Source organism: Ambystoma mexicanum, chromosome 2q, assembly GCF_040938575.1.
Source record: "Ambystoma mexicanum isolate Mex_15411 chromosome 2q, UKY_AmexF1_1, whole genome shotgun sequence".
Lineage (NCBI taxonomy): Eukaryota > Metazoa > Chordata > Amphibia > Caudata > Ambystomatidae > Ambystoma > Ambystoma mexicanum.
The window spans coordinates 822,286,918-822,313,234 of record NC_090924.1 but is presented as its reverse complement, the minus strand read 5'-3'; the positions used below and the strand labels follow the sequence as shown (position 1 = coordinate 822,313,234).

The following is a 26,317-nucleotide window of genomic DNA, read 5'->3' as shown; positions in this document are numbered from 1 at the left end:
ATGGAAATCGTTGGCCTTGAGCCAACTGCGCCGGCGAAGTCAAACGCTTTTGCCCATCTGGGGAAAGCCAGTGTCGGCGATGTCCGTGGCCACCGTCATGGCGTGGTCTGACGCCACCTCACCTTCCTGCAGGATTTCCAGGGCTTCCGCCCTCGTCATCTGGGAGGAAGTCCAGGGTGGGAGCGATCTTGAACCACAGCTCCCTGTCATAGCGCGCCACGATCGCAAGGGCGTTGGCCACCTTGATGGTCGTCGCTGCTGACAAGATGACCTGTCGCCCCATGGCATCCAGCTTCTTCCCCTCGCCATCAAGATTGCTTCTGTATTGTCTTGTGGCATCGGTTGCGACGGGAGCGAAGGTTGGGGCGCAGGGTCCTCTGCTTCCTCCACGGTCTGCGGTTCCTTGTCAGCCCCACGGTTGCTCTCTATGTCCGCCTCGTCGGGATCCCTCCCGTAGGCCCTGGCCTCCTCAAACTTCTTGTCTAGGATCTTCTTGATGCCAGTCAGCTCATCTTCGGAGGTGTCATCAGTGTCCGTTAGGGCTACCATGCCCCCCCCCCTCTCTTTCTCATCCCGGGGTTTTATGGGGGTCTTCTCTAGGCTGGAAAGAAGTTTCCCCTCCTGTGTGGCAGGTGAACTCTAGGCCCGGAGGTCATACCCACTGGGGTAGCCTCCGCAGGCTTTGCCAGGGCCGGCACGACTCCTTCAATCGAGGCCTTCGCCGGGTGAATTAGGGCCTTCACGACCTTGGGCGCGTCTGAGGCCTTCCCCTTAGGTGGAGGGTGACCGCCTCGCCCCCCCCTCGGCTTTCTCTGTCAGGATCGACCTGGGCTTCTCCCGAAGCTTACCCGGGTTCTCAGACTTCCTTTTCACTGAGCCACAGCGTTGGCTCGTGGATGATGGTGTTGGTGACATCGCGCCCTGCCTGGCAGCCAAGGAGCCCGAACCAACGGCGCTCCCGGTGCCCGCGGACTGTCTTTTGTTGGGCCCTTGCCGCCAGAGCACCCTCAAAGGTCTTAGAAGACCGCTCAGATTTCTTCTTCTCACCTGCTGCTGGGCTCTAGTACGACGATCCTTCATTGTCCGGACCGAAATGTTCTTACAGAATGCACAATCCTTTTCCACGTGCGATTTGTTGTTGTGAAGGCAGTAGAGGCACTGGGAGTTCTCATCTTCCTTCAAGACGTTCTGCAATCCACATCCTGGGCAATCCTGAACAGTTTGGATCCAGTAAGCATCGAATCTCCCTTGTCCTCGGCCATGTCCGAAACGGAGTAGGCCTCAAAGGTCTTCCGGAATCCTCCAAGAAGTGTAATTCGTCAAAAATCCACCCTTGAGGGGCGTAGAAAAATTCCAAAATGGGTCCCCGTTGATCGGCAGAAGAATCGGTGGAGCTTGAGGCTCGATTGACCGAAAAAACAAGAGTAAACTCTCTGAAAAAATGCAATGCGCAGTAAAAGCTCGAGAGCTAAGCAAAAGGAATTCCAACACTTGAACGTGCAGTAAAAATCTCAAGATGGCTGCCAGACGAGGGGCTTAGGCAGAGGGCAGTCATTGGCTGGGGGCAGTATGACCCAGAGACCAGTGATTGGTTATTAGAAAGACAGTTCAGAAACTAAACAAACTGATTTTTTTCTTTACTGAGGATTCCCAGCCTGACGACGGGGAATATTCATGAGCATGTGAATCCATGCCAGACCCCATGCTGGAGAAATTAAAGTTACTCACTGTAGTGACTAGAGTACTCATAGTGCTTAGTCCCCTTTCCTCCATCCTTATGGGCGTCCCCCAACATAGGGACGGTACCAGAACCTTCGGCAGCGACAAATTGAGCTTCCCCTTTCAATGTACTCCTGCTCGCAGGAGCACAGTCAGAGTAGGCTCCGGCCGGGTGAAGGGGGCTCCCGCTGCCACACTGTCATCTATCAGCCACCAGAAAAGATCCGAGAGGAGGAGCCGGGGGATTGGGATCCTGTCCAACTGAGACCCCGTCTCCTGGTCCCAATTGGCCACCAGGTGAAGCTGGAGGCTCCTCATCCTGAGGCGAGCATGCTGAACTGTGAGCATGCACAACGCTATCAGTCCCAGAAGGTGCTGGATCCACCATGTCCAGGTACGAACAGGCCAGAAAGTGCCCTATCGCTTTGCGGAGGGAGATGAGCCTCTTGGCCGTGGGGAAGACTCGCTGCAATGCTGTGTCCCAGCACACTCCAAGGAACACCAGATCCTGGGTGTGAGTCAGCTGCGACTTCCGCCGTTTGAGCGCAAAGCTCAAAAGGTGAATAACATCTGCCAGCCGTTGGCACCAGTGCATCGCCCCCTGGAGAGTTAGCCCTGACCAGCCAGTCATCCAGATAAGGGTACAATTGATGGCCCCCCAGGCGGAGGAGACCAGCCACTAAATTAATCAGCTTTGCGAACACACGAGGAGGCGAACTGAGGACAAAAGGCAGCACCTTGTACTGGAAGTGGTGAGACAATCGTGAACCACAGAAATTTCCGATGCGACTGGTAGATGGAGACATGAAGGTAGGCATCCTTGTGGTATAGGGAACACATCCAGTCCCCTGCTGTCATGACGCGCGATCCATGGAAGCTATGGAGCCAATGGAAGGGCTGATTCCGTGCCTCCACCAGCAGTCTAGTCTCCCACGCACGACACGTTACCGTCATGACGCATATAAATAGGCGTCACTCGCCTCTCTTCCCTTGTGTATTCCGCTTGCTCCCTCTGGTCAGTCCTCAGTGATTGCCCGCTCAGCTCCTAGCCCTTGTTCTCTCAGGGGACTTCCTCCTCTCCTCTCTTCCTCCCGCTTTTGTAGCCCTTGGACCTTCTTCCGCTCAATTGCCTTTCTCTTCCGTGTTGTGCATACCTCTAAGTGGTATGCTCTTTCCCACCTCCGTCTTCTGCAGTCCTCTTCCTCATTCCTCGGGTATCCATTCAAACAGCGCTCAGACACGCACGCTAACCAGACTCCCGCAGTGTCTTCTGGGAATTGAAGTCCTCTCATCTACTTCGACGGAAAGCCTTCAGCCTCGACTTCCGTAGTGCTATCTACATCCAAGCACACCAGGGTTTTTCAGCCACGCTTTTCCCTGGTATTGGGGGGCGGACTCCCGGTGGGCCCCCTCTGCCTTGCTGTCTGCCAGCAGGCAGGGTGGCTTCCAGTGGAGCTCCTCCCAAAATCAACAGGAAAGGACTGGACCTCTGGAGAGAAAGGAGAACCATAAACACAGACAGTTCCTCAGAAGAACTCAGTACAGGTGAGGAGGAGGGAACCAAGGAGGGTATTTGTCAAGCAACCAATACTTCATCGCATGACACCTGCACATAGAGAGACTGCTATGTGCGGGGGAGTAATCATCTTGAAGCGTTCGAGCCATAAAGACAGGTTGAGAAATGACAAGTCCAAGACTACCCTCAGGCCAGTCTGGCTGTGCTTGGGTACCACAAAAAACCTGGAGTACAAGCTGGAGTCCCTGTCTGACTGAGGAACTGCCCCCATTGCATGCATCTCCAAAAGATAAAGGATCTCCTGTAAAAGGGACGGGGACCCTAGCTGAAGTAGATGAGGAGACTAAGGTAGAGGAAGACTGAAGCCCGTGGAGACTATAGAAATGATACAAGGACTCTTGAAACAATGCTTCCAGCTGTCCTAGAATAGAGCCTGCTGGCCCACTACAGGTAAGGTGTGCTCCCTGACTGATACCTCACTGCTTTTTGGTATCTGAGGCGGGAGAGGAGAAGGGGGAACGGAAATCAAATGCGTTAAGTCTTCTGCTGCTTCCTCCTGCGGTCACTAGGCGAACGGCAGGCCTCCATGACCCCAAAATCCCAAAACCCCTTGAAGCTGGTGCAAGCACAGGGTTTGAAGTTGTCCCTGCCCTGAGCCTGAGGGAAGGCCTTCTGCCCTGGCTTAGTCAGGATTGCCAAAGACTTGGCGGTCTGAGTAGAGGTCTTCTTTTTAGTTAACTCGTCATCGGTGGACGAATGAAAAAGATCTGAGCCCTCAAAAGGTAGGTCCAGTATCCTCTCTTGCACATCAGAGACACGAATTTAGTAGCATGCATCCACGCAGTCTGTCTCATTTGGACCCCCAGGCACAGCATTATGCTTGCTGTGTCGATGTGGAAAACCAAAGACTTCATGTGGTCCTGTGCAGACGATTCTTCAATGCCCTGTGACCAAGACCACTGCACGTCACACATGTGTCCTGTGCAACTGCCCAGGTGTCCGCCCAACCGGCCTTACAGGAGGCCTGCCTTTCCAAGGGGAGGTCAGCCAGGAACTCCCCAAGCTCTTGCCACAGCTTCCGTTTTGCCTCGGCTAGGAAGGTGTCTGTTAGCCTGCCGCAAATGCAGTCATGAGATGACATAGCAGCGTTTGCCGAAAGACTCTAGGGCTTTGTCCTCTTGACAGACAACTGGAGGCGGCGCCTGCAGAGAAAGATGACGATGGTTTAGAATACAAAGAGGCCGCTGCCACCAGTGATGAGTGTGGCTGAGGGGGGAAGCCAGGAGTACTGGCTCCCTATCCAGGATCCTGAACCGGTTGTCCAATTTCATGTACATCTTTATGTTGGCCCTGGGCTTCTCCCAAACCTTTCTCACTACCTGCAGGACATCCTTCTGCAGCGGAATGCCTGAGCGTCTCGTGGTGCGGCTGGTCAAAACCTCGGCCCACGCTGCCACCTCCTGGGGGGTTTCCTCAGGCTGAGGGACCCCCAAGAACTCTGCAAGGCCCTGAAGACGGTCATGAAAGGACTTCACAGATGCTGAGGGTTCATCGTCCTGGGCGTCGTCATAGTCAGTGCCATCAACATGCCCCCCCCCTCCCAGTAAAGCTGCGTGGGGTAGACGTAGCCCTGGGGCGACCAACTGGCTGTACCAGAGTCCCCCGCCACTTCCCGAGGGAAGGGGACTGGCACCTTTGTGAATGGCCCACTCTGTGGGCAAAGGACCGGGACAGCCCGAATCCAAATCCATGATGGCCATCGGCCTAGCAGGTTCAGCCAGGTGCGTATCTGCCATCTTGGGGCCTTGTGCCACGCCCTGGGCAGGAGGACACAAAGGCCCCATGCCTTTGACATTGAAGAACACTCCTTGGCCCTCAAACCTGAAGCAGAAGCGTCTACCTCAGAGATGGCTCCGGTAGAATCCGAGCCTTCGGCCTACTGGCCGGTAGTCGAATCGCCCTGTACCACAATCTAGAGGAGAATCCAGTAGAGTGGGCAACCTCCGCTATAAAGCTGGTAGTCATGTTGGATCATGCTTCGGACAGACTCTTGGAGGTAGAACACAACAATCCCTTGCCCACTGAGGCCGAAGAGGACAACAAACTTGATCACTCCTCCATGGAATGCCTGGTAGAGCTGAGCCCCTCGGCTTGGGTCTGCCAATACCAGAATCCATGGTACCCTTTCCTGTGGAAACCCCTGGGAAGGAGTCACTGCGCCGAGGAGCCGCACTAAAAAAGGGCCCACCTTGCCTTGATGTGGGGTACTGGAGACAAACTCTTTCAGAAGATCTGGGGGAGAGGCGTGGAAGATCTTCCTCCAGCGTGAAAGACAATTCTTCAATGCCCTGCGACCGAGACCGCTGCAGGCCACTCACGTGTCCCAGCGGTGGTCTGGCCCCATGCACTCAAGACAGACCGCATGGGGGTCTGAGCCTGGGAACAAGCGACCGCAGAATGTGCATCTCTTGAAGTATCCTGCAGCTGACATATGCCGGGGGAGGCGAGGCACTGAAGGGACGTGAAGATTTAAAAAAAACAAGATCGGGGAGCAAGCCGAAAGTTAAAAACTTCTCCACCCATAGCTGGAAGCTCAGACACTATCTGTGCGGAAAATGGCACTAAACATAATGGGGAAGCTCAATTGTTTGCTGCCAAAGGTTCCGCTACTGTCCCCATGATGGGGGACGCCCACAAGGATGGAGGAAAGGGGACAGGATGTACGAGTACTCATCCTGGAGAGAAATCGGCGTTATCCTGAATAGCAGACATTAGTCCTGGATTATTTTATTTGTTTCATAGTTTGTTAATCCAATCCCAGTTTGGCTGGATCCAAGCAATGGAGTGTGACCCGATTCGACATTCGAGGTGAGCAACATAATGATCTAGCTTGTCTGCGAAAATGTGCTTATACGTGTTTTACGGGTATCTTGTTCGAGGTCCACCTAAAGCGGGCGAGGGCTGTGTGAGACAGGCATGGTATGGTATCAAGGGAGACACAGACTCAAAAGTAACCGTTTGAAAACCTTTATTATCAAACTTTGTGGGGTTGGTGTAATGCCTATCTGGCCCGAACTCTAAGGGGGTTGTTCCCTCAACTGATGTTTCTAAAGGCCGTCAAGGTCCATAAATCCAAAACCAAAGTTCATCTGTGTCTAAACCTACACTTGCTCTCACTCTGAAACCAAATGTGATAGGGGTCTTCTTAAAGCAAAATATGTGATTCAAAATAATGTAAACAATAGTTGTTTTCAGGTAGTCTTACCAATAGGTAGTTCTGCCAGTTCAAAATAGCTCAACTCAAAGGGGTTGCCCTTGGAACCTTCCACATAGGGCTCTTGCAGCAAATCAATAAAGTTCACAAGGTCTCTGGGTCTCTTGGGGTACCCGTCCCAAAGCTTCAATCCTTCCAGTTCCAAACAAAAAGACAGTTCCTGTTAGGCCTCTCATGGTTCCCTTCCCCAAGTCTAGGCCTCTCTCTTCACATTCAACAATGTCTTTAGTGGGTCTCTTCGGGTTCCCTTCCCCAAGCTGAGGCCCTTCTGGTTTCACACAAACAAAAAAGATTCCTCTTGTCAGGATGTACCTTTCACTGTACAGTTCTTTCATGGGGGTAGTATCAGAGACTTCGAGAACGCCGGGTTCTTTGTTCCTCCCAGGCGTGACCACTCTGACCTCTAACCCCTCTCCTTATTCTCTGGCACCTCTTTTGTGCCTCTTTCACCATGTCCTTTCTTTACTTTATTGTGAGCCCTGCACACCTTTTCCTGTTGTGCACACTTACACCTTCTTTCCACGTTCTAGTGCCTCTTGAACACTTCTCTTTACTTTTCACTGTGCTCTCTGGCACACTCCGTTTCCTTTGGGTCACTTGCACCCTTTTCTCATGTTCGGGTTACTTTAACCATCGCTTCATTGTCCATTTTCCTTCTCACTGTCTCTTTGCTGTCACTCTCTGTTTCAGGTTGCGTGTGCCCCTCGCCTTATTTTTGAGTCACTCACTCCCTCTTAGCTGCTTTTGCGCCACGAGCACACATTTTTCTGACATTCCGCTTTCTTTCTCTTGCTGCTTTCCAGCTTTCGCTGGCTGTGCTTTGTCTTTACCTTTTTTTGCTTTGATTTATTTCCACTTTTGCTCACCGGGCTCTTCCTTTCACAGTGCTCCTGTCGTGCTCCGGCAATCCACACACTACTTAGTTTCTCTCTCTTCAGGAAACTCATCAACAGTAGCGCAGCACCAGCGAGCAGGTCACATCAGTTCAAATGGGTTTTGGTCGAAGTCAGGGTCTCACCACCTGCCCCTCAGAATCCCCTGGACCTGCACATCCCAGGGGAACATGCACTGGCCTAAAGAAGGCCAATAGACTGCCTTACGTCCCACTTTGGTTCCCTCGCCACGCTGCAGGCCTTCACACAAAGGAGTCTCAGCGGCCTGCACTCCACCAGTCCCATCTGGGCTCCTCTCCTGGCAGACTTCTGCTCCTTGGCCTCCTGGTTCCATCCTGCAAACCCGGCTCGCTCAATAATCTTGGCAGAATCGCCATTTGATTCTCTGTCCTGTCCAAGACAAGAGCTCACATCCAAGTCCGCATTTCTGCAGCCTCTACCAAAAAGGCCAAATTCTGCAAAATCTGCAACGAGCTGGCCAATCCTGCTGCAGTCTCCACCTCTCTTGTTCCCTCCCAGGCCCTATGCACGGCACTGGCATCTCACTTCTCCACTAAAACTCAGGACATCCTCTCCTCTCCCTCTTTCCTCTTCCGGTCCCTCTACCTCCCCTGTCCCCCTTCTGACTGCCTCTTCCTCTCCTCCTCCCTTCTCCTCTTTTTCTCTGATCAATCCTGATGATGTTTCTAGACAAGTCCGATCTATGAAAATGCAATCCAAGCAGGTGCTCCCCTGCTCCTCCAGAACCATAAAGTATCACATTGACACCCTTGCTCCAGCCCTGACTGATTTCTGTAATCACTCTTTTGTGGTCCCCCTCCTGAAGAACCCTTCTGGCAATCCTTCCTGACCGGCAAACTATTGCCCAATCTCGATCACTCCTTTCTTGGGCAAACTCTTGGAAAAGCTGGTCATCTACCAGCTCATTCTCCACACTGAATCTTTTGGTAGTCTCCATGACCATCAGTCTGGCTTCGGAGCAGCCAGAGGCACGGAAACTGATCTCCTGAACACCTGTGAAGACCTGCTCACTAATCTTGACACTAGCCTTCTTTCTGTCCTCATCCTCCATGATCTTTCCTCTGCTTTCAACACGGTCAACCATGCCATCCTGATCAATTGTCTCATTGAGAACCTGGGTATCACGGTTCAGGCCCTCGCCTGGTTGACCTTCCTCCTGGACTGCCCCTCTCAGGTCCAACTGGGGACCTTTCTCTCCATCAACTCACTCCACATGCAGGGCTCCCCAGGGCTCCAACCTCTAACCCCGGCTTTTTAACACCTACGTGGCCCCTTTGGCCCAACGCATCTCTACCTTCTCCTCTAACGTTCAGTGTTATGCAGATGACACTCAGCTCTCCTTCAGGCTTCCCTGTGCCTCCTCTCTCGATCATTCCTGACTGTCTATCCGCTATTCAGGAATGCTTCGCCTGTAACGATCTCTGCCTCAATGCCACCAAGACCAAAATCCTCCTCGTTGGGTCCCCTGCTCCAGCTTTCCCCCTTTCACTCTGGCTGCCCTGCTTGGGCCCTCTCCCTGCACCTTTGTGAGGCAAAAAACCTTCGGGTCATCTTGGACTCCACTCGCTCCTCTTCTCACATCACAGACCTCTCAAAGAAGTCCCACTATCGGCTGCACCTCCTCAGAGGTATTCTTCCTTTTCCCACTTTCCCCCAGAAGCTCAATGTCTCCAGAGCTCTGGTTCTCTCTAGGCTGGACTATTGCAACAGCCTCTTTCTCAACCTTCCTGCCTCTACTCTCCGCCCTCTGCAACTAATTCAGAACAGGACTGCAAGACTTGTCAGGCCCAGGGATAGTATCTCTCCAGCCCGGAGATCTTTCCACTGGCTCCCGGTGGCTGCAAGGATCAACTTGAAGACCCTCTGCATTGTCCACAAGGCTGTCTGGGGCCAGGGCCTGCACTTCCAACTCTCTCGTCCTAAAGATCTTCCTTCTCGAGCGCTTCGCTCAGCTACCTCCAACTCTGATGGTCAGACGCTTCGTCAAGCAGGGAGTGGGAGGTAGATCTCTCTCCACTGTAGAGGCCTCCCTCTGGAATGGCCTCCGAGCCCCTCTAAACTCGAGCAGGGCCACATTAGGTTCCGGGAGCCACTCAAGACCTTCCCTTTGTGCTTCAGAATTCTCTTTCTCTCCCTTGCTGACCGACCTGCCTGCTGCGCTGACTGCCACCTGGCTACCTTCTGAACCCAACGGGCAGCAGGCTCCTCCACGACCTGCAAGCACTTAAACTGCCTCCGGGCCTCTGCACCCTTATGGGCTGCATCTGTTACCCTACAGCCCCCCCTCCTTTTGCATTAACCAGAGCTGGCCACCCCGGCTGAACTTACTCAGAGCAATCGCTGCCCTGACCACAATTCTACCTTCCCTCCCCTTAGCACTTCTCCTCGCCCTTCGATCCTCCCCGCATTTGCACGATCCGAATGACACAAGGCCTAGTAAGATCGTTGTTTCGTCCCCCTATGTCTCCCTTCCTTGTCTTGTCGTGCCTAGAAACACTTGTGTACAGGCGTGTTATAAATTACTCCTATCATACCCTTTATATACTGCAGGTGAGAGTCAATTGGAGTCAGGTGTGCACAGCTGGGGGAAGTGCCTGACCTTGCTGTATTAGTGGGACAATTCAAAGGTGTTAGATGGTAGGCCTCCCTTTGTACCCCTATGTTGTTTCTGTGGGTAATCATCATTATTCTCGGTCACCTCTTTCTCGTCCCAGAACTTGTTAGAAATGGGCAGGGGGAGATGGGGTGTGATGGAAAATACCTCACTAGTGCTGAGGGAGAGAGGGTTGGTGTATAATTGGGAAAGGTGGAATACCATGCCTCGCCCTTGGGTATTCTCCTTCCAATCCCCCCCCCCCCCGAGACCCTCAACTCAGGTAATCTTCCCTCGCTTGTCCACCCCCAGGGTCGGGATCCAAAAGTGATGGCCCTTCCCTGGCCACCTGAATGGAAGGTCACGGGGGAGTAGGTGGGAGCATACCATTAGGTTACACACAGCTGTTATTGGGAGGTCGGAAGTCTTAAATTCTTTTGTACTATTCCTGTTTGAGTGATCAGTTCATCCATTTGCAAGAATTCATTGGGGTGTTCCCTTGGAGAGCATCTCTTTGTAGACATCAGAAGGCAAAGGAGACTTTTCTGCTTAGTTTCCCAATGTTTTCAGATTTGGTTCAGATAGTGGCTTAAAGCTTTACATCGCAGTGGTTGTGGTATAGCGGTCGTTGCCAATGATTTTATTGTTGTTTCTGTTCCCTTACTGCTGCACTCATTTCCTGCTGTTTATTTGATACTTCATTTCGGAAGCGGTTGGTATGATCAGTAATTCTCAGCACTTTGCTGCAAGAAGCTGGGTTACTCATCTCATGAATGATTTGGTAAAGTTCTGTGACTGAGTGAGCGTTAAGGACATATTTAGAGAAGTAAAGCATTTTCCTTAATTGTTTTTTTTTTAATGGGATTTCTGATTTTTAATGACGGATCTACCTTTGGTAGGCTGCCTTATCTTGCTTATTATGTTTCCTCCATGTTTTTTTCAGCCTTTGATGTATTTATTTCAGGGATCTCGGATGGTTGGGTTGTGTGAACCATCTTTCAGTCTTTTTTTCAAAGAGCGTGATGCGTTTTGGTGATGTAAAGAGGTGGAGTGCCTCAATTATCCAGTTCTACAGTGTCCAAGTTTTCTTATGACAGTAAGAGATCTGACTGCTGGGGCAGATCTCCAAGTGAGTGGGAAGTATCTGGAATGCATTTTAACTATTTTTTACTGTTAGAAGTGTAACTCATATTTACAACCCTTTTCATTTCACCGCAAATATACTTATCTCTTGGTAATGTCCTTTCAGATATATGTTCCTCCCACGGATTCCTCATCTATGCATCCATCTCCCAGCGCAGCTGCTCTCTGGAAACTTATCCTCCACCAAGGATCGCAGTGCGGCTCTGCCAGACACCTCTAGGTGCCGGACCAGTACATAGAGATGCCATGCCTCGTGACCCTAGTTCCACCGTTGGTCCTAGAACACCGACACTGAGGCACCGCAGAACCAAGATGTACTAGCCATGCGCCAAGAGGGGCAAGTTGGGAGGGCGATTTGGAATCCATGGGAAGAACATCCATCAGAAAGAACATTACAGAGCGGTAAATAATTTGCTCTTCTAATGGATTCTTTCCTCCCAGGATTTCCTCATCTATGACAGAGTTTGATCTGGGGGAGGGAGGAGAGCAAGAACACCAACTAAATCAGAAAACACTGAAAGGCATCGCTACCAAAACAAACATCTTATCCCGGCAGAGAATCCAAGCAGTAATGCTTTGCAAACGTGTGCAGAGAAGCCCAAATAACCACCTAACAAATATCCAGAACAGGAAACTCCAGGTTGCAGAGACGAGTTGGCAGATAGCCCTCTGGTGGAATAAGCCCCAAGACCTTCAGTCACATCCTTACCAGCCAGATCCTAGCATTCAGAGATGCATAGAATAAGCCACCGAGACAGGGTCTGACAGAACTGCCAAGCACCAGCATAACCAACAAACAGCTGGTCATCTTTCGTGGTCTCCCTTGTTCAATGAACGCAGTAGCTCATGGCCTGCACCAGATCCTGCCGATGTAATCGTTCCTCTGCCTTGGAAGGATGAGACGGTGGAAAAAAGACAGGAAAATTGATCTGTTGACAGAGGTGTATCGGAGAGCACCTCCGGAAGGATGGCGTCACTTCTCAATCTTACCTTCTCTTTGGAGAAAACCAAATAGGGAGGTTTAACTAACAACAAATGGAGCTCACTCACCTGTCTAGCAGAAGTCATGGCGACCAGGAAAATCACCTGAAGGGGAAGTAATCTTCATGGACAAGAATAGAGGTGCTCAAACGAAATGTCCATAAAAAACAATAACGGCAAATCCAAATCCCAAACCGGAACAACAACTGGCGTGGAAAAAAACAGATTGCAAAATCCCAGCAGAAATTGCATGACTCTAGGAATTGTGAAAAAAGAGACACACCAATAACCGATTGCACTCACTTTTCTCAATCTTGTTCAGAATATATGCATATAATTATCCAGCAAGAGATTCTTTGTTTGATGAGTTTATCCCAATTTGTGTGCTGAATATTTTCAGTTAATCTACAATTCATACCATTTATGTGAAAAACGAGCCCTGCTCCGGGGCTCTATTGAAAATCAAAATAGCAGCAAGATACCTCTTCATAGTGCCAATCTTCAGACCCGTCCCGGCCAAAGAAAGCAGAAAATCTAAAACAGGATGTGGAGCAAATAAAAGGGCCCTGGTGCCTCTCCCCGCACCAAGCCAAATATGTACTCCACTATCAGGTATAAATGGATTTGGTGGTGTACCTTTGTGCAGAGAGGGGCATGTCCAAGACGTCTTCCAAGCTCTGGTTCATGCTGCAGAGGTCCATGGGGAGGACTCCTCTCATGGGAGAGCAGAGCCACTTTCTGTGGAAGGTGCCAGGGAGGACAGATGGACATATCCAGAAGCTCTGATTACCATGTTCTTCAGGGCCAATCCGAGCAATCGCTTCTGTGACTAGTGTCAGTTGGGGCCAGGGGTGTTGAAATAGGGAACACATGAACGGGTTACCCCGTAGGGACCACCATTACAGGACTCAGATTCTTTTTTAGACCTAAAGAAGGTCTGACGCATGTCCCCGAAACGGAGACCACTGACAAATGATAAGCCACTGAAGCGACCTCCTTGGCAGCCGAGCCTCTGGTACCGCAAAAATGCAGGCGATGATAAAACCCAAACAGGCGCAGGAAGGTTGAGTACCCTCCTGTGATTGAAGAACATGGGCCATCCTGGAGACATTCGCCATTCGATCCTTGGGTGGGAAGGCCCTGCCCAGGCGAGTGGTGAAGACCGCCCTGAAAAAATAGAGGGGCTGGGACAGTGTAATCTGAGACTTCTTGAGGTTGAGGGAGAAGCCCAAGCTGTGCAACAGGCTGCAATTTCGTAACAAGTGTGATGACGCCTGGTCTGGGGAGCGATCTCAGATGAGCCAGTTTTCCAAACTGGGAAATACATGAATTGAATGTCTTCTGGTCCAAGGCGAGCCGCTACCACTGCTAGCAGCTTGGTGAAGAACCCTGGGTTGCCAAGGATAGACCGAATGGCAGGACATGAAATAATAGTGTCAATGTCCCACTGCAAATCTCGTGTACATCCTCTGCTTTCAGTGGATGGGCACATGGAAGTAGGCATCCTGGAGAACAAGCAAGACTAGCCAGTCCTGCAGGTCGAGGGCTTTTGGGTTCTTAGATAGAAAACCCATCTTGAACTTGTCCTTGCATAGCTACAGGTTCAAGAGCTGCAGAACTAGAATGGGAAGTAAGCCCCCATCCTTCATCGGCACCAGTAAATAGGTTGTGTACCAGCCCTTGCCTCGTTCTGAGCAGGGCACTGGATCAAAGGCACCCTTTGCCAGATGCTGATGAACCTCCGCCAACAGGAGGGAGTCCAGTTGTCATGGGATGGTTTGAAGGGCATTCAGCAAAGGGGAGACAGTATCCCTGGTGAATGACCTGTAAGGCCTAGGCACCAAACTTGGTAGGTTTCCACTCATTGCTCAACTAGGAAATTCTGCCTCTCACAGGGGATGAGTGGTGGAAGTCTGTTTCACAGGGGCCTTGCACTCAGGCCTGAGCAGGACACGGTCAAGGCTGACAAGCCTCCTCTTGGAGCACTTATGCCCCTCCCAGGTGGACGACGCTGAATCCGTTTACCAGGTGGAGGCTGCCATCTGCCCCTTTGGGCGTAGGAGATGAAGGGGCAAAAACCCATTCCTACGGGGGCCGCTGGCTGTTGCTTTTTAGCCGCAAGTCCGAGAACCTTAGGAGTCACCTTAAGAGGACTGACATTTCTGGATGATTAGTCAGATTTTGCCCTGAATAAATTGTTGACATCAGACGGCATGTCCAGCAGTTTAGCCTAGAACTCTGGGTTAAACTTGAGGCTCTCAATCACAAGTATCTCGTCAACACCGTCCCTACGGCCATCATACAAACCACACAGTAAATCAATCAATGAAATGTTTATTTGTGATTTCTTCATTAACATTAAAAAAACACACACAATAACAACCCTATATTAGACAGTAAAACCAATTCAAAATCTTTGCACTCCTCTCCGCCTGATTGTAATTACAACAAATATTGTTGGTCAGATGAAATGCCTGTTAGTTACTTATGACCTCTTGAGTCCTAAACTGTGCATGATGTACAATCTCACATTTGCAGCTCTGCTTATGAACTCTGCCAGGTTATATAAAAATTGGGCGTCCTCAGAGTTCACTGCAGCAGACATAGCTCCCTTAAAGGAGCTAATATGATGACCTCAGAAGTATGGTTTTAGCCATTTTTCATCTCACTGTGGTATTGTGTATAAATCAGGAGGAAGTGAGCCAGGTCCTCATCTACCTCCATGTCGAATTGGCATTTTTATGCAACCTTCAACCGGCTCATCCTTTTGATTAGGTGAAGTAAATGAACAGTCTCCTACCTGCTGGTGAGTTTATCTTCACAATGGGACCTGGACTCGCTTTGAAGTTCTTCAGATCTCCATACATTTCCAGAGAAGGTAGAGATTTTGTTTTTTCATACATCAGGCCTTTTTCTAATCCAAGTTTGGATGTTTAATTTGGCTTGGTTTAAAGTGCCCTTGACTGAGTTGCCCCCATTTGCTCGTATGAACGTGTGCCAAAGTCTACACCCATTCCTGTACCACTCATATTTGACCATGCTCTCAGATGCCCGAGAACCCTGCAACCGGGATTATTTATGTGACGCCATTTGGATTTTGCAAAATAATATGAGAATCTGGACTGTGCTAGGAGTTCCACACTCTGGAGTCCCAGCTCAATCCTCAGTTCACTGCATGAAATGCCGGGTGGGAGGCCCAGTAGTTACCTCAGAAACCTGTTCTGTGCTACCTCGAAGGGTTTACAGTTTTAGAGTCCCCATAATTCACTTCCATACAGAATTAATGACTATACCTTCAGCTTATAGAAATCCATACACTTGTCCAGCCTCAGCGCCCCATACATATGGTAGAATCTCAGAAGTCCTTTTAGCCATGGGCTGCCCTTTCTGCCTGGCATTGTATATGTGTGGCCCATTGACCATTCCTAGAAAACAAGCCTAAATACAAATCGGAGTCTACGACCTCTGCCACAGTGTCAGCCTTTTCCAGACTTGACGGAAGAATTTGACAGGAAGCGTCCTTGCTATCTTTGACCAAGGTTTCAAAGTCCTCCCTCATATTTCCTGCAGGGTGGTTGGTGCTCCTGATGGCAAAGGTAGTTGAAAACTTTGGGTCACCGGCCGATAACCGGAAGGCAGTTGAAACATTTGGGTTATTGGCTGATAACCCTAGGATTTCAACTACTTTTCCCAACAGACGTTGAAATGAGTTGTTGCAGGGAAAATGTCAAACTCTGGCAAAGTGTCTATGCCCTTTGCAAGTCAGCTCCAAAATTCAGTTAGTCCCCTTCCTCCCCATCAAATTCCTGAGGTAAGTCCCTGACCTCTTGGGGGCTTAAGGGTGCAAAGCCCAAAGGGGCTGGGATCACTCTTGTCCTATAGGTCTTCCATACCAGACAAACGTGCTCCTATGGAGCGAAACAGACTCTCAAGGAATCTCAGACTGACACAGGGAGCTCAAGGAGAGAGGAGCTGGAGACGTGGGAAGACTGTGCGTTGTAAAGAATGGTCCTTGTCCATTTGAGCCATGGCCGAGCGCAATGGCATATGGTTGTGGGCTTTTTCACAGTTGACGAATCGCTAGGTGAGCAAGATCTCTTGGCGTGCTTCTTCTAGTCCTTGCAGACGGGTGACCATGCTTCAGGAGTTCCGTGCCTTACAACCTCAAACAAGTCCATCAAACATCTTTCTCCTTGTGAAAAAAGGTAAAGCATTTTGCTGCCCACTCTTAAGCGTCTTAGGGTGCATCAACTGACACAAACTGCAATCCTTTAATGTCATGTTCTGCTGCGAGGCAGTACAGACAAATTCTGTGGGAGTCGAAGGGGGACATCTGACCTCTGCAGTCAACACACCTTTTGATACCAGACGCCTTTGTCAGATTTGGCATGCCACGAAACGGGAAGAGTAATAACTTCTATCAAGCAGTGTTCTGGAAGCGAGCAGTGTAGACAACAAAAAGGAACTAAGGTCACAGGGAGCGGCACCTCAATGTATACCGGCACCGAAGTTATGATCAGTGTGGGGGGCTTAAGAGATATCAGGTGGAGTAATGATGCATCCCCCGGCAGCAGAAATTATTTTGAATAGCAGCTGCAGTGAGAGATAGAGGTCATAGATGAGGAATCCTTGGGAGGAAGGAAGCCATTAGAAACATTTATGTTATGCTTAGTGTTTAAAAACAAGTTAAACCATAACATCTGCATTCCCAATGTTTCATTACATGAACCTTTTATTAGGTAGTAACCTTAACCTTTTAATACAAAAATAATTGCCACATATAGAAATACTGGTTGAGAATTAACTAGGTGCTGGTCCAATATGTGCGGTGTGCCAATGTGTCCTACACATACACAAGATGAAGCTAGTGGAAGGGGATGGGCCTATTACCTGGACTCGGCTGGCCAAGCGTAGATTTCAACAAAAATTCTGCTGCAGGCAGGTGCATTATTTGCTCAGCCAGATGCCTTCTTAGCACATCCAGGGATATTCTTTTCAGTCAGGTGTCCAATGGTTCAGTGGAAAAGAATGACAGACAAACATGGGAGGGAGGCAGAGTGGAGAATCATCAGAAAAGTGACACCTCCAAACACTAAAATAAAAGGATCAAGTAAAAAGGTAATATCTATTGTATCAATCATTGATATGTGAATAAATAAAAAGGAGTGTTGTTCGAAATACACAGAACACAACTGAGGCTACAATCAGGAAACATTCTTGAGACAATCAGATGAGGGCAAGGAGGCAATGATTCAGTCAATGGAAAGTGCCACAAAAATATTTCCATTGGCTTAAGTTTTTGTAGGTTTTTGTTTACAATAAATGAAAGATAGGAATGTTGACATGCGTAATAAACAGTCAAGAGAAGAACAGCACTGTGAAGTGGGAAGTTTAGTTGGAATAGGGTTGAAATGTATGCACTAGGCATACTTAATGCACGTGGCTATGTGGGAGGAGAAGGGGGAAAATCTACACTTAACTGACAGACTGAATTTTAACATACATATTGGCCCAGTGATTTTCAAGAAGATTTCACAGATTGTGGGATGGAGAATTTGACATCCATACAGACAGGAACATTCTCTGCAAAGCCAAGCATGCAGGGATGCTGCTTAGGTTTTGAGGGTAGTAGGATAAATTACCCTCATCAAGGACCTCACTCAGTGAGGGGCAATGTGTATTGTACCCACGTGACTGAAACTACACACACTAGAAGCTGTTGGAAGCTGTGGGACAATCTCCTTTTTTAGTGCAAGGTATTGGGACCTGGAAACATGTGTTGCTCCTATAGGACAAATGAATATACAAGTGACACAGCCACAGCTAGATGCATTCCTAGGTAGCCATATGTTAGGGGCACTGCTTGGTTGGAAGTTGTGCTACAGACCTAAAACCATCTAAGCAACAGTCACACAGACAGCTTGCAATCTGCTGAGCACAGCGTCTGGTAAAATATTTTTACAGAGACATGACGAAGGAAAATGTACGTAGTAGGGTGATATTGTCCAATTGGAATCAGAAAATGTTAGACCATTTCTACAGACTCATGGTATCTAGGACTACCTTCTCTTTCAAGACAGCAATTTAAGCCAGAAACAAAAGCAATCTGATTGAATTCAACAGTTTCTCTTGCCGCCAACCCTCAATTCCGGTTGAGTCAACAATTTCTAAAAGATGTTGGATTGATAAAAAATCTAATCTGATTTTTATTTAGCAAATTGTGCAAACTAACTACACACACCCTATGTTCTGTCCATTAATAGGGCAACAAGCAATGGAAGGTGGTAAATGGTAGATACAGGATATATAGACAGGTCCAGGCAGTGGGCACAAGGGCACCCTTAGAGGAAACAAGAAAAAAAGAGTAGATTCTGAGGGAAAACAGAAAGTGTAAATAATTGGAAAGAACTTAACATTTTAAAAACATTCACGCCTAAAAAAAAGCTAACATGGGTTTTAGACAAGCTTTTGATAGAGCAAACTTGCATGTCCTGAACACACACTGAACAAGTTTGGATTTGAAGAGCAATTTATTTGTAGGTTCAAATGTTTGTCTAGAGGGGCGAAGGCAAGGATGTGACTGAATGCATTTATTGTGTGTACTCAGTGTGTCAACTGTTTATCATTTTACATTGACTTGGGACCACACGAAGCATACACTAGAAGAAACAAAAGGATCTCAGGCATTTTTTACGGTGATGTATGCAGATAGTATTTGACAGGGGACCAGTCCGGTGGTGATAGTGCGCAGTACAAATATCCTTTGACATTAACATGCTGTGGCAGGATCCACAGAAAAATTCAAACACTTGAAGTCAGGTTTTAGCTCATTTTAGCCTTGCTTTTTTTTGGATTCTTAATTCAGTATGATACATTAAATGTGTAATTATAGATGAGGGACAGTTTCCTCTTTGCTATCCCCATTAGATAGGTGGCGCACCACTGGCCACCTAGGGAGAGGCTTGCCCCGACAGGGTCAGGGTGTGCTTCCTGTAAGGGACAGTCTGTGTGTTTTCTATTATAAGTACGAATGAGAATTCTAATCTATGTGAAAATACTTACTCCTTAATCCGCTCTTTTGTGTTAAAACTGTAATTGATAATGGCTGAAATGCAAAGTAAGTTCCTATAGCTTGAAGCAATTTCCCCTGGTGTTTTTGCCCATATATTGGGAAAAGTCTGCATGAAAATAAATGCTCTGCACAGAACATACATTGAGTGGAGACAGCCCCATTCTGGTTGCACTGACATTTGCACAAAATATTTAAGTATTGATAGGCTGAATGTTGAAGTTGTGGAGACATGGAAAGGAGACATATGACAATAAAATAGCATATATATTTATACTATATATTTGGCTCAGAACCAGCAATTAAATAATGACATACTTGCATCAGGTTTGGACAGAGCAGAGAGTTATGGGGGAGGAGCAGGAAGTGAGTATGGAAGACTAACTTCAGCCTGGTCTTGAATACCTCCATTGATTGATTAATTTTTATAATTCAGTAGTCAGGGAGGTAAAGGAGTGGGAAGGGGTTGTGGAACAGAGAGATTGTTAAGGGCTAGAGAACGAATAGCCCAACCAGGAGAGTAGAGAAACATGGTTTCACCCAGGAAGTAAAAGGCAAGGCCATGGACCGATTTAAAACAAGAAGCAAAACATTGCAAAAGAAGGGATTTGGCATGAAGTAGCATCCATCGTAATGACAGTATGCCGAAGCTGGACAAGATCTAAGTAGGTTGTAGAGGGTGCTCTACAATACATGGTTTGGCACTTGGAGCAAAATGGCACTGGTTTAACAAAAATGTTGGAAAAAAGTTGTGAAATATGGATGGCCTGGCATTTAGTGGACTTTTCCACCAATTTCCATAGTGAACGAGCTGTAAATTGTATGACTTTGTTTACTCAATTATCCTGAAATACGGGCTGGAACAAATGACATTGCAACCCAATTTGTTTTAAACCCCAAACTCCAGAATGGTCACCTCATGCTGTGGAAATGTATAATTTCATTTACTTAACAATTTGGGCACAATTATGCAGATCTGTTGTCAGCTCGTCAGAAAAACTCTTGGCCATTAGTGCTTCAAGGTGAATAAAACAACAAGATTTCAATATAGAATTAGTTTTTTTTTCATTTTTGAGTTGAAACCTTTGCTACTTCCAGTCATCCCAGTAGCACCATTAGTGCACGCATTGCTGTTTATGTCTTTCTTTTGCATGAATTCATCTGCAGCTCAAAACATTTCTTCACCAGTTGTTTGCTCAGGTAATGCTTTACAAAAAAGAAAGTGCTTTTATGGTGCCTTTGTCAACAACAAAAACAAGGGCTATTAGTTGGGCTTGGTTCATGAGGTCTGTTGATTCATCAATTTGTAAATAAAAACTTGAGCAAGCATTGCTAATAAATGGTGAACCACATCAAATACACCTCTGCATGGTTTCGGCAGAAAGCTGGTCAGCTTAACTCATTTGCTGCTTCTAATCCTATCACAGTTAGTACTATTTATGTGTATGTAGTGTACTTCCCTAAACAAGAAGCTCATTGGAAACTGTTTTGCACATTGGTGGTACAACTGCAGCTTGCTTGTAAGGTTGCTCTAACCTGAGCTCAGTCTACGCCATGCTGAGTTGGTGCGATGGGGCTGTTCCAGTTTCATGATGGGAGGGCCCCACCTCTGCTTGGGCCATAGACAAGGGTGTGGTCTCCTTGGTCATAGGCGAGGAGAGGCTTACAGTGCTGATTTGAGTTTGCTTCATTCCTCCTCTCCGTTTATACACCTACAGGGCCAATGCTGCACTCAGGCACACACCACTGTGCTGTGCAACCAGCAAACAGGCCGCAGGCAGTGCAGTGTACATAGTGCCACCAGTTTCAGGCACACTGTGCTAGATTACTGATCTAGCCTCTCTATGGGACTCCCCCTTGACAGGGTACTGAACCTTTCCATTTGTGCATGCTAAAAGTCATTAGTCAAAATCAGCGATCAAAATCACTCACTAATCATATTCCTCCTTGTACTGAGCGACCATCGACAGGCTAGGATGACGATGATGCTTTCAAATCTGATAACACACTAGCTAATTTGATAGGCTATACATTTCTGAGCAACATGGCACCTGCATCTTACAATTACAATAGTTTGAACCAGCCACATTTCTTATTTCTGTCTGGCTTTAGAAGAAGAACAACTATGACCTCTTGTTAATTTGGTATTGAAGCAATGTTATGTTATGCTGTATCTGTATAGCTCTGCCATTGTCCCGCTTCGGAGTTCGGCAGTCCGTAGTTGGAACATTCACGATAAAGAGTATGTTGTATTGCAGGAGAAAGACAAATGCATAATAAAAATACATTGACTGCATGCAAATGACAATTATGGCAGAAATCACTAGCACTGTAATGATATATTTAGCAGTTGAGTATGGAGTACAGTGTGATTTGCAATATCAGTGAATGTGTGTTTGCTGGCATGAGGACTGAATTTGACATGAGAGTTGGCTCTGAAAACTGTGGAAGTGAGCGATGTGAATACACACAACTTACACAACTATCGATGCCTAGGTCGACTGATTACTTTTAAGGGTTCTGCAATTACATGTTAGGCATTAGACTACATTACAGGAATATTTAGAAAAGATTATATGTTAAACAATACATTACTGTATGAGTAGCACTGTAACATTATTCTTAGCAATTGTTATGCATTGGATGTAGCGTGTTGTGTGATTTGCTATGTCAGAGAATGCATTTGATTACTGAATATAGTACACGATTCAGACATTAAATATGCACCATTTGATAGCAAGCAGCTTGCATATACACGACTATCTATAGCCAGGTCAGCTGATTACAGTTGAGGGCTCTACCATTACAGGTTTTGAAAGACTTCAAATTACATTTAACTGCTCACGTAAGTAGCCTATATAGGAATACATTACAATAAAGCATAACTAAGTAGACTGAAGTATGGTCTATGATGACGTCCCCATCCTGGTTTTGAGAACCACCAAGGCAACAATGCTGGTGGCTGAGTGACCCGCAGCCACTGGATGATGGGCAGGGGCTGTAGGCAGGATTCCCTGGTTGCCGTACATTAGTCCAATTTATGTGGCCGGGGACATTCACAGCACTGCACCACAGGCCAGTCTTGGGGGTCTGGACTTACCCTACTTCCCCAGTCTGGGCAGCAAGACCAACTTTAATCCTGCCATACCCTCTTGCGAACTCTTGCGAAGATATACCAGTGCACCCTCTTCCCAACTGAGAGATCCTGAAGCTCTCCCTGAGCAGACAAAACCCCAGCACAGGAAAAGTGCCCTCCCCACCGTCTTTAGGGAAAGGAATTGCCTTTATTCTGTGTAGGTATAATTGGATTTGATGCATTTAAGGATTCACACAATACAAAGAAGTCCTTTTCGAGGGTTTGCAAGACCCGTAAGTAAGCTCGGAGGGATACTATTGCAGGTCTGTGACTTACTGAAAGTGGAGAGCTTCTTAGGGGTTGCAATGTTTCCATTTCCCCATGCCCTCAAGGAAGAAATAACAATGAGGTCTTATGACAACCTATCCAGAGAGTTTACCAGTCCCCAATCCATCAGCTACCAGCACCAAGGAGGGTTAGGGAAGGAAGATTGGTGCCCATGTCATTTAGAGGTTTTGTCCAATCCATTAAGCCCAACGCAATGCACATGGGACAAAAGCTGATCCCATCCTTCACCCAGTTACCAACCACAGGTGCAGACCAACACAAACTTCAACCTGGGGGGAGGAGGGAACAGTATGAAAGGACTTAGTGGCAGCTACTCAGTATGGGTTGTTGGAGAAGATTGTGAAGAGTAGTTGGACAGTGAAGGAGTATGTTCTAAGCAGACCTATGGAAGCTGCATGCGAGAGGGCAGAAGACAGAGGAGGTGGTGGTAATGTTCAATGAGGTGGTAAAACCAGTTGCCGGGACTGAGGTGGTTACACAGCCTGCCAGAAAGGACAGTAAGGAATGAGGAGGTTAGGTTTCCCCAAGGCAGGCTGAGGTGACGGTACACGGAACAAGACAATGATGCCGATGACTAGCAGTAGTTCGCCAGTTGGTGGTAAGTGGACCCTGAGATTTGAGAGAGGGGGGATGAAGTTTTAAGGGAGGACAAATTATCAGCAGGTGGCTATGGCAACCCTGGGCCCTGTATAGACCTATAGATATACCGTGGCTATGCTAATAACTGGGATAATAAAATGCACAAGTCACTGAGAGACTTTTGTACCTTTGAGGAACACGGTCAGGAGAAAGGGTTTGGTAAATCCTGGGAACCCGTATCGCCACTGGGAGGTGAGATGTTGTACACCCAGTGTTTCACCCATTTTTGTTTGCCCTTTACATCAATGCAGACAGTTGCAGGAAATGACCTGTTAACTAAATACTAAGACCAAACAATAAAATGCCAATAATGGAGTACCATTTGTGCAGGAGTCAATTTGCCTTGAGGTGTACCTTCGGGCCACATTTTTCACTATTGGCAGCATAGATCTGAAGTGATTCAGACTATGGGTATTATCTTTAAATTGAGCCAATCAATTGACCACTACATTGAAATAACTGCAAATTTAGTTAAGCATCAGGCAATTAAATCAATTGTCCAAATAACTTCCAGCAGGGATCCCTAAGCGACACAAACTGAAGGTGACACTACGAAGCACAGTGTGTGAGGATTCACTTGCTGTTTATTTCACACAAGGTAACTGCGACTACTTTCTCAAGAAATGCGAGGAGTTTACAGAACATTTCCATGGTTCAGCAGTGACGAGACAATTTGTAAGTTGTACTTTACATGTTACATTATGGTTACATGCATTTGAAGATTTCAGACCATGGGCTCCTCAACAAGGGCAGATTTCACATTCCTGCCATATTATCTCAGTAATCACTTTATTAGGATGCATTGTGAATGTATACTATACCTTGTCCAGCGCACTCATAAAGTGTTGGTCACCATTCAGAACAGTGTTGACAAGTTGTACGAATTTGCTGTGTACTTCCAAAATGGACTCCACAAACAGAGTTGGCATCTACAAATAGATTGCAGAGGTAACATTTAATAATGTAAAACCTTTCTGGTTAACTATTTCAAACAGCCTACCAAAAGAACGGTTTAAGTTACTTACCTGTAACAACTCTTCTCCAGCATGGGTCAGGCATGGATTCACATGCTCATGAGTGTTCCCCGTCCTGAGGCTAGGAGTCCTTTCTAAAAAGAAAACAGATTCACTTTGGCTTGGAAACTGAATTTCTCCTCTAAACCAATCACTATACTCTGGGTCATACTGCCCCCCATCCAATGACAGTCCTCTCCCTAAGCACCCCCCGGTGGCAATCTTCAGATTTGGTAAGCACGTAAATAGGCAGTATGAAAAAAGAAGAGCCACAGAGGGGAAGGAGGGAGGGTTTGTATGTGAATCCATGCCAGACCCATGCTGGAGAACAGGAGTTACAGGTAAGTAACTTAAACCTTCTCCAGTATGAGGTCTGGGATGGATTCAAATGCTCTTGAAAAAAGATTAAATTCCAGTAAATATACACAACCACCATACTAAGACCAAACAACAAAATGCCAATAATGGAGTACATTTGTGCAGGAGTCCATTTGCCTTGAGGTGTACCTTCGCTCCATATTTTTCACTATTGCCAGCATTCAATCAGAAGTGATTCAGACTATGGGTATTATCTTTAAATTGATTTAATGTGTTTTAGAGAATCGTCAATTGACCGCTACATTGAAATAACTGCCAATTTAGTTACGCATGAGGCAGTGAAATCAATCTTCCAGAACATTTCTAGCAAGCATACCTAAGCGACACAAACTGAAGGTGACACTACCAAGCACAGTGTGTGAAGATTCAGTCGCTGTTTATTTCACACAAGTTAATTGCAACTACTTTCTCAAGGTTGCGTAGCACCACTTCGCTGACCCTGGACCCCTCCCTGGAATCCCCGTCGATACAGTAGAACCTCGTGAAGGTGTGCACGGACCTCCATGAAGCAGCCCTGCAGATGTTCAGCAGAGAGAAACACTGTTTTTGATGCGATGGCTCTGGTGGAATGGGCTCTCGGGCGGCATGGAAGAGGTCTCTTAGCCATCCGGTGACAGTGCACGATGCAGCCGGAAAGCCACTTGGAGATGGAAGCCTTCGACAAGGCCTGTACGCGATTCACAGGCCAAAAATTGACAAACAATTGGGAAGTCTTCCGAAAATTCTTCATGCATGCCATGTAAAACTTAAAGGCACGAGCAACATCCCGTGAATGCAAAGCCCTCTCCGCCGGCAACAACAGATTCAGGAAGACAAACAATACCAAAGGCTTGTTGAGATTCAACTCCGACGGCACCTTTGGCATAAAAGTGCGATGTGTATGCAGTACCACACTCGTAGCGTGGAAGGACAAGTACGGCTGCTTGTAAAGACAGGACCTGGATCTCCCTGACCCGCTGGGCCGAGGTGATTGCCACGAGAAAAGCAGTCTTCCACGAGAAGAACCTAAGCAGGGCCCGATGCATTGGTTCAAAGGGTGCCCCCATGAGCTTAGTCAAGACCACATTGAGTTTCCAAGCCTGAGCCAGAGCCGTCACTGTCAGAAAAGTCATGAAGAGGCCCTTGTGGCACTCCATGACGAGTCTGATGCCACCAAAGGGAAGGCCTACGCGTCGTCCTAGTGTAACGGGATATGGCGGCCATGTGAACTGAGACGCGAAGGAAAGCAAGGTATGGCAGGAGCTGCAGGGCTGTGAGACACAGAGGAGTAATCTTCTGAGTCTGCCACCACATGGAGAAGCGCTTCCACTTATGGCCATAGCACGTCAATTTCGAAGAAGCTCTGGCCTTGGCCAGGATGTCTTACATTCCAATGGCAGAGAATAAGGTCCATACTCAGGTTCAGCAATGCCAGGTCATGGTGTATAATCTCTCCGTCTTCTCTGGCGAGAAGATCGGGAAGTAGAGGCAGCCTGATGGATGCGGCCACCGACAGATGTATGCGATTTCTTGGAAAATATTTCACCCAATGGAGATTTCACCAACACCATTGCAATGAATTAACTTTTTTTTATAATATGGGGGAGACCCCCCACATGCCCCTCACACCTCCATACCCTAACTTATACCCTTAACCCCCACCTCACCTATTATG

The 26,317-nt window shown here is 47.6% G+C and overlaps 1 protein-coding gene across 1 annotated transcript in view; it reads right to left on the bottom strand.

Moving 5' to 3' along the window:
* Positions 1–26,317, bottom strand: part of CUL2 (cullin 2) — a 1,882,542-nt gene that overhangs the window by 935,668 nt on the left and 920,557 nt on the right. Inside the window, exon 12 of the mRNA XM_069648039.1 lies at positions 24,094–24,201. Within this exon, the coding sequence (XP_069504140.1) occupies positions 24,094–24,201 (108 nt within the window). The remainder of the gene's footprint in view (positions 1–24,093; positions 24,202–26,317) is intronic.